The sequence below is a fragment of the Fistularia commersonii genome, chromosome 35 (genome assembly GCF_037954325.1).
Source record: "Fistularia commersonii isolate RoL2024-O1a breed Wild chromosome 35, RoL_Fcom_v1.0, whole genome shotgun sequence".
In the NCBI taxonomy this organism is placed as follows: Eukaryota; Metazoa; Chordata; class Actinopteri; order Syngnathiformes; family Fistulariidae; genus Fistularia; species Fistularia commersonii.
Window position 1 is genome coordinate 5,731,409 of NC_141318.1, and position 18,800 is coordinate 5,750,208.

Here is an 18,800-nt window from a genome sequence, read left to right on the forward strand (position 1 = left end):
GTTTTTCTATCAACTGTCCATCTCTCTCTTTGTCTCTGTTTGAGATGGCCAGACTGACAAGGTAATTCAAGTTTAATCCCCCTGGGAGCTGCGCCTTGTTAGATATACTGGTCACTAAGCCACAATGGATCACTGCTGATTTTCCTTGCACCCTGTGTTCCCATGAATACCTGAACGCCTGTTGTTAGGGTGTATGGCGGTGAATGATACTCCATAAGGGCTACTAGATTGCTGTTGCATGTTTATACAATACCTTTTAGTGATGACCGGTTCCCTTAAAATAAATATTATTGGGAAAAGTCTTTTTTGAGGAGCCACCTTGAAGGGTTTTAAAGCAGCTGTTTTCCACCACTTATTTTTAAATGAATTAAGAATATGTATCGTTGTTTGGGTTCCTTACATGGTTTCAAGGTATGAAAAGCCACATGTATAAAGGCCTTTTGTCTTAAGATAGTCACCCCCAAGAGTCGAAGGCCAAGGGCGAGGACACGAAAACAGAAAAATACTTTTCAAAGGCAAAGTCGAGCTAATGCTGATGTTTTTGGTACTCTGATTTACTCCCTCGTGGATGACATCTGATGGGGCTTGCTTCTGGAAATCCCCTTGCTCTGATAATACCATCTCAAGGTGTAACTCTCATAACTCAGAGTTACAGATATGTCGGATTTGTTGGTAAACTCCGCTCTGGACAACACTATAATATCTTCCGTTTGACTGTCAGAGTCCAAACACTCATATTTTTGTGAATAATTTGACCTTTTGTGTGTAAAGTTACCATTGAACTCTGTCTAAATTTGGAAAACTGAGCCACGCTGTCTGTATTAGTGGGTACTTATATGGAAATTGTTTCTCATAAAAAATACAAGGACAGAGTGCAGACACAGACCACGGCAGATGCTGGATTTTACCTTTCTCTTGGGGTTTGGAATGAAAAGGTCACTGAACATGAGGCAGAGTTTAAACGGTGGTGTGAAATAAACCGCACAGACGATCAAAGAGCTGAGGTATTTGTTCGCTGCTGGGTGTTTGAATATTTATGTTTTTTAGCACTGAGCTTTGGTCTCTGACTATAAGCAGAACAAAATTGCTTCAGCTCCATTCAAACTAATAAAAGTCTCACGTAAAAGAGTTTGTGGGCCATTTAAAGATGGGAAGAGATAAAGACTTACCTAGAAAAGAGACAGAAAAAGCATATTTTTCACTTTTACTTTTCACAGCATTTTTTTTTTTCCATTTTTTCTCTAATTAAAACAAAGATTTCTCCAGCCACCCTCTCCTCACTACTTGACCCTAATGTGAACTAATTTTCTTAATTAACTTGGAAGTGGATAGAAGCTAATTACTGAAGTACTCTGCGATTTAAAGACCATCCAGAAACTGCATTTACCTCCAGCACTGTGTAACGAGTCTCATAAAGCACTTGCTGTCAGTCTTATGTTCACTGATGCAGAATAGCTGGTTTGTTTGGGTGTTAGATAACCAGAAAGGTTGCGTCTACTTTTTAAATGTGTCTGTGTTGGTTTGTCAGTGTGTGTGTGTGTGTGTGTGTGTGTGTGTGTGTGTGTGTCAGATAGGCTGGGTTCCCCCTTGGGCAAGTCTTGGCAATAACAAATCAGCGATCAGGTGCCTTGGTAAGAAAGCATTTAATGAGATATACAAAGCCAACTAAAGCTGCCAAGTGGCAGAGTTTCAAGCATGAGACCTGCATGCGTGAATGTATGCTTTCTTGCTGATTATAAATTAATGTGTGTGTGTGTGTGTGTGTGTGTGTTGGAGGGGTGCAGAATGATTCACCTCACATATCCCCTTCCAGCTGCTGTTGGCTCAAACTTAATTAGAGGAAAAAAAAGAGTCCATCTCCTTCAGCTTGCTGTGAATTTGTTTAGAGTCAATTACCTGAATAAATAACAACGTCCGGGAAAACCACGCTCCCTGCTCCATGTCAGGTGATCTAGCTCTTTTAACTCCATTAATTACTCCAAATCTTTTGTATTATTTGGTGTACTCTGCCCTCTTTGTGTTCAAGAAATTCTACAATGTGTTCATTCATTCATCAAATATCGCAACGTGGCCTTTCTAAAAACGCTATTCATCAATAAGATTCAGATTTGTTTTCTGTTTGTTTTGTTTTTTTACCGTCAAAGTTATTAGCTGTATGGTTAATGTTAAATCATCTCAACCTGTATATTGCTTCCCCACCTTGCGCTTTTAAATTTTACAATACATTGCGTTCACCCATCCACCCATTCACACATTCACACATGCACACACACTGATGGGCGTCAGAGCTGCCATGCAAGTCTAACAAAACTGTCGGGAGCAAATCGTTGTCTTGCTCGAGGGTCCTTAAGATGGGAGAAGCCAGGAATCAAACCATCCACCTCCTGATCAGAGGAATCCCTGGGCCACCAGTTGAGTCACAGCCAACCGAATATGACTGATGGCGCTGCATTATGAACAATAAACATTGTTGCACAAGTTGTATATAATGTTTTTGATATGAGCAATCAAATCATCTTAAAAAAGCAAACTAAAGGGAGTTCCCAAATTGAAGTGCTTACCCTGTGACATACAGGGTCAAAAATCCGTTTTGCTGCTCTTGTCCGTAATGATCTTGGGCTCCAGCCAAAGCTGTTTTTCTAATGTTTGTGGCGTTTTCCAAACACTCGACTGGCATTTCTGTCAATTTAAGTCCCAATATAACTCCTGTTGTTATTTCCATCCTGGTTCTGGTTGTTTCGCAGAAGTATTTCGACCGTTCTTCGGACAGTAAAGCAACTGGTCCTTGCTAAAGTGGTTGAATTGAGCCACAAGCCATGCATCCGTCTTGACTGTCCTAAGTGTCTTAATAACGCACAGAAAAACTGCAAGATCGATAGCTAGAACACCACATCCCCTTGGTGTGTGCATGCGATAATTAGATAGATAGTGCCACAGTAAGTGCTTGCGTTCACCCTTTCCTTTCAGCGAAAGGTAATACCTTTGGAATTACAACATGTAAAAATAATCTCAGTTGTTGGGTAAAGAAAAGATCTCTATTCACCCCTCCATCCTGCGTCCATTAGTCCAAAGTCTAAGTGGCACTATAACGAATAAGAGCTCAACCCGAGCAACATGTTATTGTTTTTTTTCCCCCAACAGACAGTATTCCTGCTTCTCAATCTAAACCGTTGTGAACTGTTTCTCATTTGTTTACATTACATTACATTACAGTCATTTAGCAGATGCTTTTATCCAAAGCGACTTACAAAAATTGCAATTCAATAACCGAAAAGACAAAGTACCAGTAGTCATTATTCAGAAGTCACCACTCTGCCACATAACAGAATTTTTTTTTTGTGTTGTCATTTAAGTCCCATTTGTTTTGATGTTCCTAATCCAGATTGTAGCAAAAACCATCAATAAAAACACATGTGAAATCATTTCACGACAACCTCGTGCTCTAATTGGAATCTGTAATATCCACCCACGCAATGAACTCTAATTAAATTTAGCTTCAGGATGTGACGCAGTTCGGAGTGTATTGTTCCAGTCATCTGAGGTTCTTGTCTTTCACTCCAGTGTGCGACGCTGTTACGCCATGAGAATGAATTCAATTTACTCCCACCACACACTTGTGCTTAAGGTCAAACTCTGACAATAATAGAATATAGCATGGCACATATGGAGTGGTGTGACATGACACGACAAGTAGAAATGTGTGCAGCCACATGAAAGAGGCATCGAATTGATGCCGCTGATGATTTAAGATAATGTGCAGACTCACTGCCTATGGAGAAATTTGATGGGCTTCCGAGAGGAAACTTATAGGTCACTGCTCACTGAAAGATGATCTAGAGACATTTATAATAAAGTTAAGTGCTCCAGAGCCTCTCTGGGGGTTCCCCATGAAACAACTAATGGCTTAGCACTTTTGCTCTTCACGTGAGCAGTTGTGCTACAAAACTGGAAACTGATGACTATGAAGTGCAAATTGAGGATTTTGAAAGACACTTCTCTTATCAAGTATGTTTCAAACATTTGTCTTTTCATATTTTGGTCCAACACACTTCAATTAATGAAGACATTTTCCCAACAAATGTCAAACAAACTCTTGTAAGACACTTTTTCCCACATAGAGCTCTGACCAGGATTAAATGTTTACCCCCCAGCAGGTTCTGCTGGTGTAACACAGCAGGTGGAGTTTCTGGGCCAGTGCCTTTAGCAACATAACACAAGTACTGTAGAAAAGTAAAACCTTCGTAATTGTTCGGCGTCGGTCGGACGCAGGAGTGCCATCAATGGTTAATGCATTGACACACGGACCAAAACGAGCAGAGAAACAAAAACAGATAAAGTTGAATTTTAATTCCTGCAGTCAGGGTCAAAGAGGATGCTAAAGCCTATCCTGGCTGTTATTGGGCGAGAGGTCGGGCTCACCCTGGACCGGTTACCAGTGGATCACATGTAGACACAAATAACTATTCAATTTCTCATGCACACATCTGTGAAATTCACTGTATATTGTTCAGCTGTGGGAGGAAACCTGAGAACCAGAAAGGAAACCCCTCACGGACACGGGGAGAACACTGTGACTGCCCAAAAAGACAACATACGATTTAATGTTCGATTCAATCGCTTCAATTAGTTGCTAACTCTTAGTTACGGGCAAAAAGAGAGAAGTAGGTTAAGTTAGCCAAAGGCTTGCACATGCTGAATATGAACGTAAGGCTAATATATAATATTGTGAATAAAATAAAACAATGTAAGATTAATCAATACCCCCCCCCCCAAAAAAAAGCAAAAAACGTCTCTCATGGCCTTGAGCCAAAATGAGCCACAGGAAAATATCCAGTCCATCAATTCATAAAACCTGCAGATCTCTGGGTGTCTACAGGAGGGATGGAGGGATGTGATTCTTTTCGCTTTTTTTTTTTGATGGCACGTTTAACCTGCCAGTCCCAAAGATCATCACCAGGATTTGAGAATTGGTGGCAGCGCGAGTTACAGTCTGTCATTCACACACTCTCCGCCTCATCACGCAAGGCAGGACACCCTCCCTCGCTGGTATGAGGCCACTGACATCTTGAAAGTATAGACCGCGGGGTAGAAACGCTTCTTCTCACGATAAAGGTGATCACTAAGAGCATGTCAGAATCGATTCGAGGACAACATCGCAAAGAACACGTGGATCTGTGCTGCTCTCCACATGACAAAGCAAATATCCCGCTGTTGAAGAACATAATGGAGGATTTAACATTAGACCGGGGGGGGGGTGCTCACACAATTTGTCGGATTTGCATGTTTTTCTCTCTAACGGCTGCTGTCGTCACTTCACACGTCGTGCGCTGACCCGGCCCGACAGTTCCTCTATCCTAAACGCGTAGAGATCATGAAACATTTCTTCATTTGCCGATGTCTTTCTCATAGATCCATGCAGATGTCACATTAGTCACGGCTGTCTCTGAGGCAGCTGAGCAGCCTTCGCGGATGAACTCTCTCCCCTAAAGGTCACTTCTATATGATTTGTCATCGCATTTAAATTCTCCAAATTCTTCATAAAGCGCCAAACCAGTCTGATAAGAACCACGCCACGGTACATCTTGGACCACTCATGCATTACCATGTGAACCCTACGGATGTGCAGCATCTTGTGGAGGAGGAGGAGGAGGAGGAGGAGGAGGGGGGGACCAGCTTTCCTCTCCTCTCATCCTGTGACGGGCCAGCCCTCCTCTTCCTCCATCTCCTCCTCCTCCTCCTCTTCATCCTCTCCCGCCCTCAGCCTCCTGCTCTGCACCGGGATACGCGCGCACAGGGAGGCTGCGGAGAAGCACAAACGGGCGACTGAATCGGACAAGGGGCGGGGGTGGGGGTGGGGGTGGGGGGTTATATATTATATAAATATATCTATACATCACGGGTGCTGCTGCTGTCGTTGCTGCTGCTGCTGCTTCTGCTGCTGTGCGAAGGAGGGTCCGTGTTAGACAAAGCCACCAACAAGCGGCTGCAGAGCGGACACCGCGGCGGAGCGCCTGTTGAAGCCATGCGTCCTGCAGGACCGAGCGCGCCGTGAAAAATCATCCGATTTTCGATTTGGACGAATTTGATCGGTCTGAATAAAGAGGAGGAAGGGGCAGCGGGGGTGGGGGGGTGGGATACTCACACACACGCGCACACACACACACACACACCATGAAGTTTTCACTTTCCCTGCTGTGGTTCCTCCTGGCTGTCGGGGGGGCCGCCGTGCAAGGTAAGAAAAAACTGAAAAAAAAAAAAAAAAACATTTGTGGAAATTGCATGGTTATACCGGTCTAACAGACGCGTGAGATGGAGTTAACGAATAACTGTTGTGTTGGTCTGTTATTACACTTTTATAGGTCTAGCTGTGCGTTACAGGGCAAATTGATAGGGTTAGATTTGCAGAGCAAGACCAGCATTTATTAACGAACGGGAGCGCAGCGCCTGGCAGAGGACGCAAGGTTGCAGAAGTCAACACAATATGAGGCTGTGGAGCAGAGAAGCCACAAATTCCCTTATATAATAAAGCTGTGACTTCAAAAGATGGGATATAATATATGTCATATGTCTCTGTTATGAAAGGTAAATTCTGTTCTGAGTGTGTGTCTGTGTGAATGCAGTCAGAATTTTCTGACTAATATGCTTGCACACACGCACGCACACACTTTTGAAGGCAACTCTGTGAGACAGTGTGTATTTGATGAGGTTGATTATGTCTGTGAGGTCAGAAAACAGGGAGCCAAGTATTTGTGTAGGGGCAGTTTTATGTGAAACTTGGTTAAAAGAAAAATCAAGATGTGCTTTAAAGACTCGATGTGAGTGTGATCTGGTCATCTCAGCTTTATGAATCGGACAGAAGCCGCCTGTGTTTGTATGGTTGTGTGTGCGGGAGAGCTGGTGCAACAAAAACAGATTGCTATGATGTCATAATAAGTTGATGAAATGAAAAAAAGGCCAACAGCAGGAACAAGGATGGTTCCAGTGTCAGACCACTATTCAAGTTATGAGCAACAGTGTTTGTTGCCAAGTTGCCAAGACAAGAAGATTTCGACAAGAATTCAACAGTTTTTGAATTATACGCTGCTCTTTGGCGTTGACACACCAAAGGAGATAGATTGGGTTGGATAGTTCACGGTTTGTAAAAAGCCTGTAAGAATGAATGGGATACTGTTTGTGGAGCTTAAATAAAATAAAACATAAAAAAGTAAATAAACGCAAGAATAAATAAATGAACCACCTCCTGTCTTTGGCAAAACCATTCAAAATACCTGGTTGCCATTGGAATGAAAGGAAATGCTTCCAATTAACAAAGTCCTTTTTGTAGATTTCAGTTTCAATGTACACACACACACACTGTGAAACAATTGACTGTATATGTGGACATTTTTGTTTAAATTCAGCACATTGCTCAAAGGCATTGCCACTGAAGGGATGTGTCGTTGTGAAAAGTCTTGGCTCCCCCCGAGGCACCTGTCCTGTTACATTAAGACCAAAAAGTAGCAGTGCCGCAGGTTGCCTGGAAAAAAACTTGCCTCCATCTTTTTCTTTATATTTCACTATTCCTTCCTGGAAACTTCAGATTTTAAAACAAAAGGGATCACTTTTATTTCCCTTCTGATCCCATTACCCCTCTCAGTGGTACATCCCGCTATGGCTCTGCAGCGAGCAGATGGTGGCGGTGGCTAGATGATCATACCACTGTGTCACCCATAGGGTGTTTCAGATTGAGGCCCAAGATGTTTATGTGTTTGTGTGTGTGTTTCTGCGGGTGCTTGTGTATGCAGGTAATGGGTTCCTATTGTGCACTATATGTAGGTCTCTTTCACAATCAGACATGCACTCGCAGGTATGCTTTTAATGTACATACGTTCTAAAAGCCTGCTATAACAACACACATACAGGCCAACAACTACAATGCACAGATAGTCAACAATGCCATAATTTCCTCACAGAGAATCCTCCCTGCCCCCCTTCAGCTGTCCTAGCAAGTGGCCTAATCAATATTCTCTCCTTCAATGCTGCTAAATTAACTATACACTCGTCAACCCCCCAATATGGAGGAATGAGCAGGCTGCATTTAAGGAAGGTGTCCCTGTGGTGTTTGACAAGGTTGGCCTCTGTGTTTTTTTGTTGATGAGGATTTGCTAACAGTACTATTTCCCGTGGAGACGGTCGATGAGATTCATCCGAGGGAACGTTACGATGCTCCATCTTAAAGCCATTCAAACTATGTGTTGTGGGGCATATGATGCAATGGGAAGAAATCTCTGTGACACCAAAAGAGCACCGTCAGATTCAACAAACTGACGACATGGAAGGGGCGGGGAGCGGTGAAAAGTCCATTTGTTCAGGTGCAACCACTCTTTAAAGTCTTTGCATTTTCTATTCATGCGCTCACGCAATGAATTTTACGCATGCTGGTTTGACCCTGTTCATTTTTGCTTTTCAATGCATGTCACGGCATCTACCAAAGACTGAAACCAGTGGAATTCATTTTGAATGTGCATAGCGGAGAATGTTTCTTTATTCAATAGGTCCTTGTTTAAGAAGCTACAGTGGCAAAGTATCAGTTGCAGTGTAGTGCTGAATATGGTGGACCTTTGTCTCAAAAAGAGAAGAAAGCTTTTAAGATGTCACCTAATTCAGATTTTTTTATTTCAAATTAATTTTAATTACGCTTTGATTTATTTGTTTATTTATTTGTTTAATTGCCCTTAGATATTGTTACCAAAGGTATATTTGGGTAACAGAAATACAACCCCATAAGGGCTTACACATGGTTAAAAATGGTTCTCAGTAACATTTGTTACATCTAGAAATTATGTGGGCCTTTAAAATTCAGATAGTGATGGCATTTTTTGACCAACATATATACTCTGTATTGAGCAAGTATTGATGTATATAACTGATATATACATAACATATATCAAACATCCTCAAGATTTAGATCAATACTTGCCCATTACAGAGTAACTGCACACACTGAAATTACACCCTGATAGTCATTGTAAAGAATACAAACAAAAACATTTCTACAGTGCCTTCATAATTAAGACAGTTAAAGACCGCCATGCAATAAGGCAGTGTTAAAAAGACAGGCTCTCTAGTTGATTTTAATATCTGTTTTTCAATCTAATCTCATCCCACGTGTCCTTGTTGAGTTCTCCGTCTGTAACAACCTCTCCTCTGCCCTCTCCGTCTCCCTCAGACGCCGCAGGGAATAGCGGCGGGTCACTCTGTCTCACTCCATCCTTATCAGCACTCTCCACTCCTCTGCTCTGCTCGGGTCCTCTTGTTCAAGAGACTGTTGATTCAAAACTTTTTTTTCCTCTCTTCTTCTAACGCATTGCCGTATGCGGTCTTGTTTATCTAAAAAAAAAAAAAATCGAACCACAGAGATCTGCGGCGGTAGGCTGTCCCCTGCAGCTTAAGCCAAAATACCACATAATGCCTCAAGCGACCACCAAACGCTGTCGCCATTCGATTCTTAGCTACACATAAAAGTGAAAAGATTCAGTAGAGTTAGACACAAGATACTAACAAATTGTGAATTGGGGACTTAGTAGCCATTCTGAATATTCCACCAAAGCGCTGACCTACTTGGTGCACTTCGGCTGCAGTGGAAGTGACTGTTTGTAAAAGTTGAAAACCTCACCCTGTGTGTTCTGGAAGTGTACCTGTGCCACAACAAATCTCTCTGCGGTCTTTTTTCTGTACAGTGGCCGGTGAAATGAGAGCAGCCTTCTTTCACTGTACCGTCTCCGGCCCGCCTCACAACGCCACTTTTTTAACTGACTACTACGTCATGTGCCTGACTGCGCAAAGTGCTGTGGGCTCCGCTCGTGTCCCCTGGCAATTGTTCTGTCTGAGGTGATCATGTCAGCATGATCATTTTGTCAGCCTTGGGAGCTTAGATGCATCCACTTGGCCATGACCAGCTGTCAGTTCTGGGTTGACAGTTTGTGTTTGTGTGCCTAAACTCTAAGACACCAACTTCATATTTCTTTCCTTCCCTCTGCTCACTTTTGAGACTCTTGAGAGGTACTGCACTTTGTTACAAAGCAGCTCAGCCTTTGCATGATGTCATGCATATGAGAGACAGAAAAGAAAAACAATGACCTTTGCTAAGCTGTCTGAGCAGATACATCTAAACAGCACTGTCGTTAACTCTAGTAAATTCATGTTTTTGTATTTTTTTCAGTTTTGTAAGTCTTCAGTTAAACTATAAATAACCCAGATCCCAAATGATACCAACATCATTAGGAAAGAGCACAAGAAGGCAGAAAAATACCAGGGACCCAAAGCAGAGTTGGAGAAGATGTGGGATGTAAAGGCATAAGTGATCCTAATAAAGATTTTGTCTTTCAGAGCAGTAACACCTAAGTTGTTAGATAGTCCTCAGCAGATTCTAGGAAGAACATTTGAAGTCTCTGTTCAAAAAAGCACAATCTGAGGAAGAGCTGGGATTACAGTGGCTCTAATCCCACAACGCAACTAACTGGTGCTCCAACGTTATCTATCGGCAGATCCACCTTGATCGAGATGGACCGTTCTAAACAACGTATTTGGGTTGCTTAAGTAAAAACAAGACCCCAAGATGGGACAGTCAACCGATTGCTTTGCACAAAATGCTGGAAAGAGTTTCCATTTAACCACATCAATAACAAGCACACATTAGTTGGAGATTCCTCTGCAGGAACCTGGACAACCATGATGCCTGGCTTGCGCCAGACTTTCATAGATTGTTGGGCCTCGGATAATGTTAAAGTTCAGCTGCTGGCGACAAGAGGGGCTACGTCTGGATATTTCTTTAATGAAAAAAAGGCGGTTGGTTGCAATTTCGGCACTATGTCTGTTCTTTAGTTGAAATAAAACACATGTTTAGTGTATACATATTGCCTTCTATCGAGTATTTTTGCCCCCCAAAAAAGAAACTCAAGTAATAACGAATTAAATTAATCCAAAATTACCAGTGATACTGTGTGAACAGTCCAGCAAGCATATACAAGTATACAGCATATGTGAACATATATACATATGCTATAAGTACACAGGATACTACATACATATATATGTATATACGCAGTATACTTATATATGCTGGCTAGACTGTGGTCATTCTCAAACATCAACATTGGGTCTTCATTGCTACTTTCTACACAACAGTTTGGAGCAGCTGTGAGCTGATGAGGCAGGAGGTCATGCAAAGGTTTCACGCCCACTGCTACAAAAGGTCACGTCGATGTATCCTTGATTGAGACCACTGACTGCTCCCAAAGCCTCTGCTATTTCTGTGACCGCCTCTGTGATTGCATTGTGACGCACTTTGAGAGACAGATATGATCGCTGTTTAAATGCTGTGTTCTACCATTCTTATCTCCTTTTCCAGCTCAGGAGGACTTTGTGTCGCTGGCTGAGATGGAGGATTCCTTGCTAAAGAGCCTGTTTAGAGGTTACCAGAAGTGGGTGCGACCTGTCCAGCACGCGAATGATACCATAACTGTACGCTTTGGACTAAAGATCTCGCAGCTGGTTGATGTGGTGAGGTCACAAGACAAACACAAATGTATAAATAGCAACACAGAGCAAGCAGGCACTGGTTTTTACTACCCTGAATCCTGGCTATATCATCGATGAAATTAAATAATTCAGCCATTAACCAGATTGAATTATTCATTTTCATTTGTATATATCTTGCACTTTCTAAATAATATATTTTTACCAGCATAATATAGCTAGTGGTTACAGTCCTCCAAAATTATAAAACAACACTTTAAGGAATGGATTTAACGCAAGATTCACGACGAGACACAATGACATCTACAAATACTTTCTGATTCAGGAGTCTGCAAAAGAAGGAGGCATGGAGTAGTTTGCCTTGATAGTTTAAAATAGTTGAATAAACTTAATAAAAAACAAACATTGTCGCATTGTGGCAGAGACAGCAGGAGAACTCGTAAAGATGTAATTTGGGATCACTCCTGAAATTGGAAATTTTGATTCTTCAGTGTTTGTTTCTTGAAATACTAAACGGACAATTGAAACGGATTGCTGTATTTTCAGGACTAAAAGTCACTCCGGAGTGTAAATCTCACCGGCCAAAAACTGCATACTGAAGAAGAGAAAAGCATATATAAGTCGCATTTAGGGGCGCAAATTTAATTGATGAAATCAGAGTCAAAGAACAGACATTTTACCTTGAAAGGCAAGTTTCAGCGTAATGCCCGAGTGGATGTGCCCAACAATGACGATTTGCTGGTTAAACCTTATCTTTATAAGAACAATTAGAAGAATTAAGCAATGGTGGCTCCACCGAATCGTCTCTCTTTCACACAACTCTGAGCACCGCGGAGTTGTTACAATAGTAATAATACTAGAACAGAGAACAGGCCGAACGGGTGTGAACAGGTAACAGCTATTTAGATAAATAGAGGATAAACAACATAACATATTGAGTTTACCAAACTCTCAATCTCACTCCAAATCACTAAATGCATTGAATTTTTCATCCTCTGTGTCACTTCTGAGCCACCCCGCCAACTCCGGAGGGAGGCGGCAAGCCGCTTCCTCTGGCTGTTTTTGGGACATTGTTGTCTGATTGAGAGGCGGTTGCGTTGCATGAAGCGGTAACACCATGAAGGTCCTCCCGTAAAGTCATTTATAGTCATCACCTTGACAACTACCTGAGCGTGAAGACGTAGCGGCACCCTTGACAAGCATCTCCCGGCAGCACGTTGTTAAAGCGCCCATTTGTGACCTTGTTCGTCTAGCTGTGGCCGTCCAGCTTTTAGCTTAGCTTTTTTTTGTTGTCTTAATTGCACTTAGAGTATCCTCCACTTTTCGCCAGTCCCTCACTAGTTTATCGCTCATAATTTTCTTTCTTCTGCTATATTACCTGAATATTTCACTACATGCAGCATGCAATCTGCAGATTTTTCTTTTGGGGGTATTTCTTTTCAGTCTTTCTCATTTGTCTTTATAAGTTGATGCTTAAATTTTAGAATTTCCGTGATACAGGAGTAATAGGAGTAGCAGATACTGGCACAGAAGCCTAGAGCGCACTCTCGCGGCTGTCAGTGTGAAAATAACAAACATATATTCTAATATATAAGTTGCACCTGAGTATAAGTCGAAAGACCAGCCGAACCATGAAAAAAAGGGCGAATTATAGCCTGAAAAATACGGCACACAAAAATAATTGAGCAAAGACATGATCACGGTGTCATCAAAGTTGTTGCTGCAACTAAGGTTTGATAATTTATTAGTTACAATTTACTCTGCAGTGAACATATCCTGCGTGATGTCGTGTGTAACCGAAATAATGAAATCCAAAGGTCTGAAAGACTGTCATTCATATTTCATCACACATCTCTTCAGACTCTTCAGAATTTCTATTTTTTATTTTGAGTAAGATGAAAACCAGAGCTTACGTTGAGAAAAAATGTTGAACATATGGTGCATTTGGAGGGAGTTGATATAAATCACCGATGTCAAGGTCACTAGCGGACGACGAGAATGAATTATGGAAGGTAAAACAGGAAGGTGAAAAATGTAAAGACTGTCAATGGTTAGAACGATACTAAAGAGCTATGGTGTGTGGCTGAAAGGGCGGCAGGGTCAACGCAGGTTAGACTGAGGATGGAGGTTGTGAGGAAATAAAACAGGCAGGATAAGGAACTGAGGGAATTGAATGGGAAAAGACTCAAAGAGAATGAGAAGAAACATGAAGAAAGGTTAAAAGAGAGGTCTTTCTTGGAGGGAGAAAGTAATGAGGCCATCAGCCTGAGCAGAACCAGCGGGAATTTATTATTTATACACACACACACACACACACACACACACACACATACACAGACAGACACACAGAAACAGACAGAGAAAGAGAAGGAGAGAGAGAGATAGAGATGTTTTTTTTTAATGTCAGAGAGGGTTAAATTTTGACTTTATCGGCATGTGATCTTTGTTCTCTATATGTCCCGGAGATGATATTTAGAAGAATGCCATCTAGTGGTGTCTAGAAAATAAAATTCTTCCGCCTTGATTTTTTTTTTTTTTTTTTTTTTTTTTTATCAAGAAAGCGCTACCGATCAATTTTTCTTTCACAAAGATGGTAATGCAATCAGATTTGCTTCAGTGGTTCCAGAGGCCTTAAAGATCACCAAATCTATTCCATAGATCTCTCCCTCTGCTCGACATTTATTGTTTTATGTCTACGAAAGGACACTCCTGGACCTAAACTCGATACCCATGTTTAGCTAACAGTAAAAAAAACCCCTGTGACATTTACAAAATTATTCCTGCTATTATTTCCCATCATCCTCTTTTTCTTTTATTACTTTCCCTCTGTCCCGCCTCTGGCATCTCTCACTTTCATCCAACACTATATCCACATTTTGTACAGGGCAAATGAGGCAGCCCACCTTCTGTGGTTTTATCACATTATTTCACCAATGACGCCAGTCACTTGAGAGTTTCCTTAGCTTCTCTTCCCCCTATTTAGTGCTCTGTGTACATCTACTCTAAGCCAAGGTACTGAACCCCAGAGCAGCTTTCTTATTTGCAGGTCATAGAAGTCATTAACCTGCATCGAACCCCCACCCTTAGGTGTAAGTACTTTGCTCATGCATCTCAATGTTATGTCTGCAAGCTTCCAATTGGCTTCTCGGCCCATTGGCTTCGCTAACCATTCTCAATGAACACTACTCAGATTTATAAATTGTAAGTGAGAATCACCTTCCTTTCCTTTCTTCCCACAGGATGAAAAGAATCAACTGATGACCACAAATGTCTGGCTGTGGCAGGTACTTTATCTTTGTATTTTGAATTGCACTTTTTATCAGCTGTGCTCAGATTATTTATTCACAACATTACAGATTGTTTTCAAATGATTTCACACTATTGGTAATAAAAGGATTGGCTATCAAAGTGACTTTTATTTGCCACATTCGGTCAATTGGTTTACCTGTCCGAAGGAAGTCTTCACTTTGTTTTACATTGTTGCTACAGCTGAGGTCAATTTGGGTTAAAGACAATATACAGTACCTTCAGTTTTCACTTATTTCTGACCATAACCATAGATTAATGAAAATTTACAATCTCAATCTCTTATTAGAAAGAAAATGCAATGGGCACAAACAAGGTCATGGTCACAGACGAGCTAAAAACTCGTGACACATATGCTCTCAAGCTGTTTGTTCAGTTTTGAGGTCAAAATATTATGCACGTTGCACATTTTGCTTTTCATAACATACAATACAAGATTCCTGTAAATTTGATTTCTCAAGTTAATCAAACGCCACAACTCTATTTGTGAAGGAATGGATTGACGTGAAACTGAGTTGGAATCCAGATGACTACAGAGGAATTACATCCATCAGAGTTCCTTCAGAGACCATATGGCTGCCTGATATTGTCCTGTATGAAAAGTGAGTAACAAGTCGTCTTTACGCAGCAGCAACTCACACTCAGGTGGGATTCTAGGCATGAATCAAATTGCCTCGCCTTGTTTCCGCCCGTCCACCTGGATTCTTTGACCTCGGTGGTGAACAAGCGCTCCCTGTTCTCTTTTCTATCCGTCATCAGTGCAGACGGTCGCTTTGAGGGTTCCCTGATGACTAAAGCTATCGTACGCTGGGACGGCACCATAACATGGACTCCGCCTGCCAGCTACAAATCCTCCTGCACCATGGACGTCACCTTCTTCCCTTTTGACCGACAGAATTGTTCCATGAAATTTGGCTCTTGGACTTATGATGGCAATATGGTGGATCTGGTCCTTGTGGATCACTATGTCGACCGCAAGGACTTCTTTGACAATGGTGAATGGGAGATCCTCAATGCCACAGGAATTAAGGGAAGCAGGAGGGATGGCGTTTACTGGTACCCTTTTGTAACGTACTCCTTCATCCTCAAGAGATTGCCCCTATTCTACACCCTGTTCCTCATCATCCCATGCCTAGGTCTATCTTTTCTTACTGTACTGGTGTTCTATTTACCATCAGACGAGGGAGAGAAACTATCACTTTCCACATCTGTGCTGGTGTCACTCACTGTGTTCCTCCTGGTCATAGAGGAAATCATCCCTTCTTCCTCAAAGGTGGGTTAAACTAATTTTAATCGTGTTCTAGATTCCTCACCCATACAGTCTTCATCATCTACGGAGCAGCGTACAAGTCCCTCCTGCTCATCTCGAGCCTCCCAGGGTTTGATGTCTTCCTCAAGAACAAAAATGACAAGTGTCGAAATGAGTAAAATAAATGTTGCGTGAATGCATTATTTTGACTCATGAAAGATAGTGAGTGAAAGAGTCTGCAGAAAGTTGATATGCAGCATTGCAAATTTCAAAATTCAAAGGGCCATGTCTTCTCTTTTCTTTTCTTCTATCTTTCCTTTTTTCAATGTCCAAGGTTATTCCACTTATCGGGGAGTATCTGCTATTCATCATGATCTTTGTCACGTTCTCCATCATTGTCACGGTCTTTGTCATTAACGTCCACCACCGCTCTTCTGCAACATACCATCCAATGGCCCCGTGGGTAAAGAGCCTCTTCCTTCAGAGACTTCCCAGACTGCTATGCATGAGGGGGCATACCGATAGGTAATGTTGTACATTTTACACAGTATTTCTATGCACGGTATGTAACAGATAAATGGAAAATGAAATCGTTCCGCGGTTACAGATACCATTTCCCTGATATTGAGATGCACAGCCCTGAGTTAAAGCCCCGTAGAGGTGCAGGAAGGCGGGGCGGTCCTGGCCAGCAGAGGGGGCCCCTGGGAGCCAAGGAAGACGAGAACCAAGCCTGGCTGGCCATGCTGGAGAAAGCAACCAATTCAGTTCGCTACATCAGCCGGCATATCAAAAAAGAGCACTTCATACGAGAGGTCCGTAGACATGTGTATATATATATATATATATATATATATATATATATATGTTTGTTTGTGTTTGTGTGTGTGTGTGTGCTGCCTGTTGTCTTGCAAGCAATTAAATTTTTTATTCTCATAGCTTTTTAGAGAGCACTTGTGATATCTTGGTTCATATGCAGCGATGGGAAGAAAGTACATTTACTCGAACAGTATACAGTTAACAAATGATTTAATGTTTCCATTTGATCCTGCTTTATACATTACTGCCAAACTCTATGCATTTAACTCATATTGAGTTTTACATTTCATGTTATGCTCTCAATTTTTGCATAATTACATTGATAAAAACTATATATTTGATTAAAAGGTTAACGTGTATTGAACACTACTAATGTGTATATAATACAAATAACAAAATATGATGCCACACTATTAATGTCAATTATTGAGATTATATTTAAATATATTATCTGTGGGTTAGGACCTTTACTGTAATATTTAACACTCTTTTTCTTCTTCCCCTTTCGGCTGCTCCCTTCAGGGTTTGTCGCAATGCCTCAGAAATATTTAAAACTATTGTTTGTCTAAATTCTATTTAAGCGTCAAGGATTTCAATCCTCTGAAAATGCAAATAGATAATAAAGCATTAAAGCTGAATTGTCCCAAAATAGTTGATGTAAGTTTCATCGTGAAATGTTTGGATTTTTCTTCGTCTTCCTTTTTTCCATCTCTCATATGGGTTTCTTGCAGGTTGTGCAGGACTGGAAGTTTGTGGCTCAGGTGCTTGACAGGATTTTCCTATGGGCCTTCCTGACAGTGTCGATATTAGGAACTATCCTCATCTTCACTCCTGCTCTACAGATGTACCTCAGCTCACCTTAGTGAACACACATACTGGAAAAAAAGAAATCTGTACTCTGACTGAATACTATTTAAAGGCTCACTGTTGTTTTCCAGTTTGACCATGATTTATTGCTGATACTCTGAAACATTCATACTGTGTATGTTTTCTAGATATATATATGTATAGAGAGAGAGAGAGAAATATATATATGTCAAGAATACAAACTTACCTCTTAGCCTAATGATTAGCAACCCCCCCCCCCCCCCCCCCGCACTGGAAACTACAGATATGGACCTCGTCCTGTTATGTAAATTACATGCACAGTTGTGCAAAGGACTGACAGCAATAAACAGTAGTGTAAATTTGAACATTTCTGTTTGAACTTTTTTTTTTGTCTCTCACCGCCATTGCAACCACATAGCTTATATCACTCTATAAATTACCAGTTCTTTTGTGCATCATATCTTCTAGGGATCAATAAAGTTTATCTTATATTATCTCGAGAATGTTGTTAAGTCTGTTGTACTACATATGCTGATGCTAATAAAAACAGAAAAAAAAAAATTGATTGACATAATAAATATTCTGGTTTCATCAAGAGAACATATAGATGAGCAGATTTAAGAGGAGTCAGAAAGAATGGGTATGATGTTGATTCGAGAAATAAAAGCAGGAGCGTTTGTGCATTGCTGTAATGGCAGAGTATAACCACTGAGTGGCAGTGAGTGCATTGTTTTAGTAAGAAAAATAGTCAGGCTTGACTGAAAACCAGCAATGCATGGAAAAAGATGTGACATAAACAACTCACGTATGACAATGAACAAGATAAGCCAATGTGACACGTCACTCCTTTGGCCCTGATAGAGAGATGCACATCAGAAAGGCATAGTCATGAAGAAGAATGCTGAATTACTGAAAAGACAAGACGTGTTTAAACCTGACAGATATATTCGGAAATGACAATCTAAAAAAAAAAAAAACAAGATCTTTGTGAAGCTCAAGGATTTAATTACTTTTCAAGCAAAACACAACACACGCCGCAGTTCTTAAGTGATGGTTTACGGGTCTGTATCGATTTCCTTTGGAT

At 41.2% G+C, this 18,800-nt stretch overlaps 1 protein-coding gene across 2 annotated transcripts; it reads left to right on the forward strand.

Moving 5' to 3' along the window:
• Positions 1-6,137: 6,137 nt before the first annotated feature.
• Positions 6,138-18,403, forward strand: LOC147214004 (neuronal acetylcholine receptor subunit non-alpha-3). Of its 2 annotated transcripts, none has more exons than XM_086142379.1 (8): positions 6,138-6,232; positions 11,390-11,541; positions 14,757-14,801; positions 15,316-15,425; positions 15,583-16,096; positions 16,407-16,597; positions 16,680-16,884; positions 17,620-18,401. In XM_086142379.1, exons 1-8 carry the CDS (start codon positions 6,172-6,174, stop codon positions 17,749-17,751), a joined length of 1,410 nt encoding a protein of 469 aa, XP_085998505.1. In that variant the 5' UTR covers positions 6,138-6,171; the 3' UTR covers positions 17,752-18,401. The 2 variants fall into 2 exon arrangements, with proteins under 2 accessions (XP_085998505.1, XP_085998507.1); XM_086142381.1 differs by having other exon boundaries at positions 6,150-6,232; positions 11,395-11,541; positions 17,620-18,403.
• Positions 18,404-18,800: the final 397 nt, after the last annotated feature.

What these genes read in the sequence shown, in the direction of transcription:
- LOC147214004 (XM_086142379.1), top strand. Translation starts at nt 6,172, where the DNA reads ATGAAGTTTTCACTTTCCCTGCTGTGGTTCCTCCTGGCTGTCGGGGGG. An exon ending in GATATTGTCCTGTATGAAAA is followed by an intron (nt 15,426 to 15,582) that starts GTGAGTAACAAG and finishes ATCCGTCATCAG; the next exon opens with TGCAGACGGTCGCTTTGAGG. An exon ending in AAGAGCACTTCATACGAGAG is followed by an intron (nt 16,885 to 17,619) that starts GTCCGTAGACAT and finishes GGTTTCTTGCAG; the next exon opens with GTTGTGCAGGACTGGAAGTT.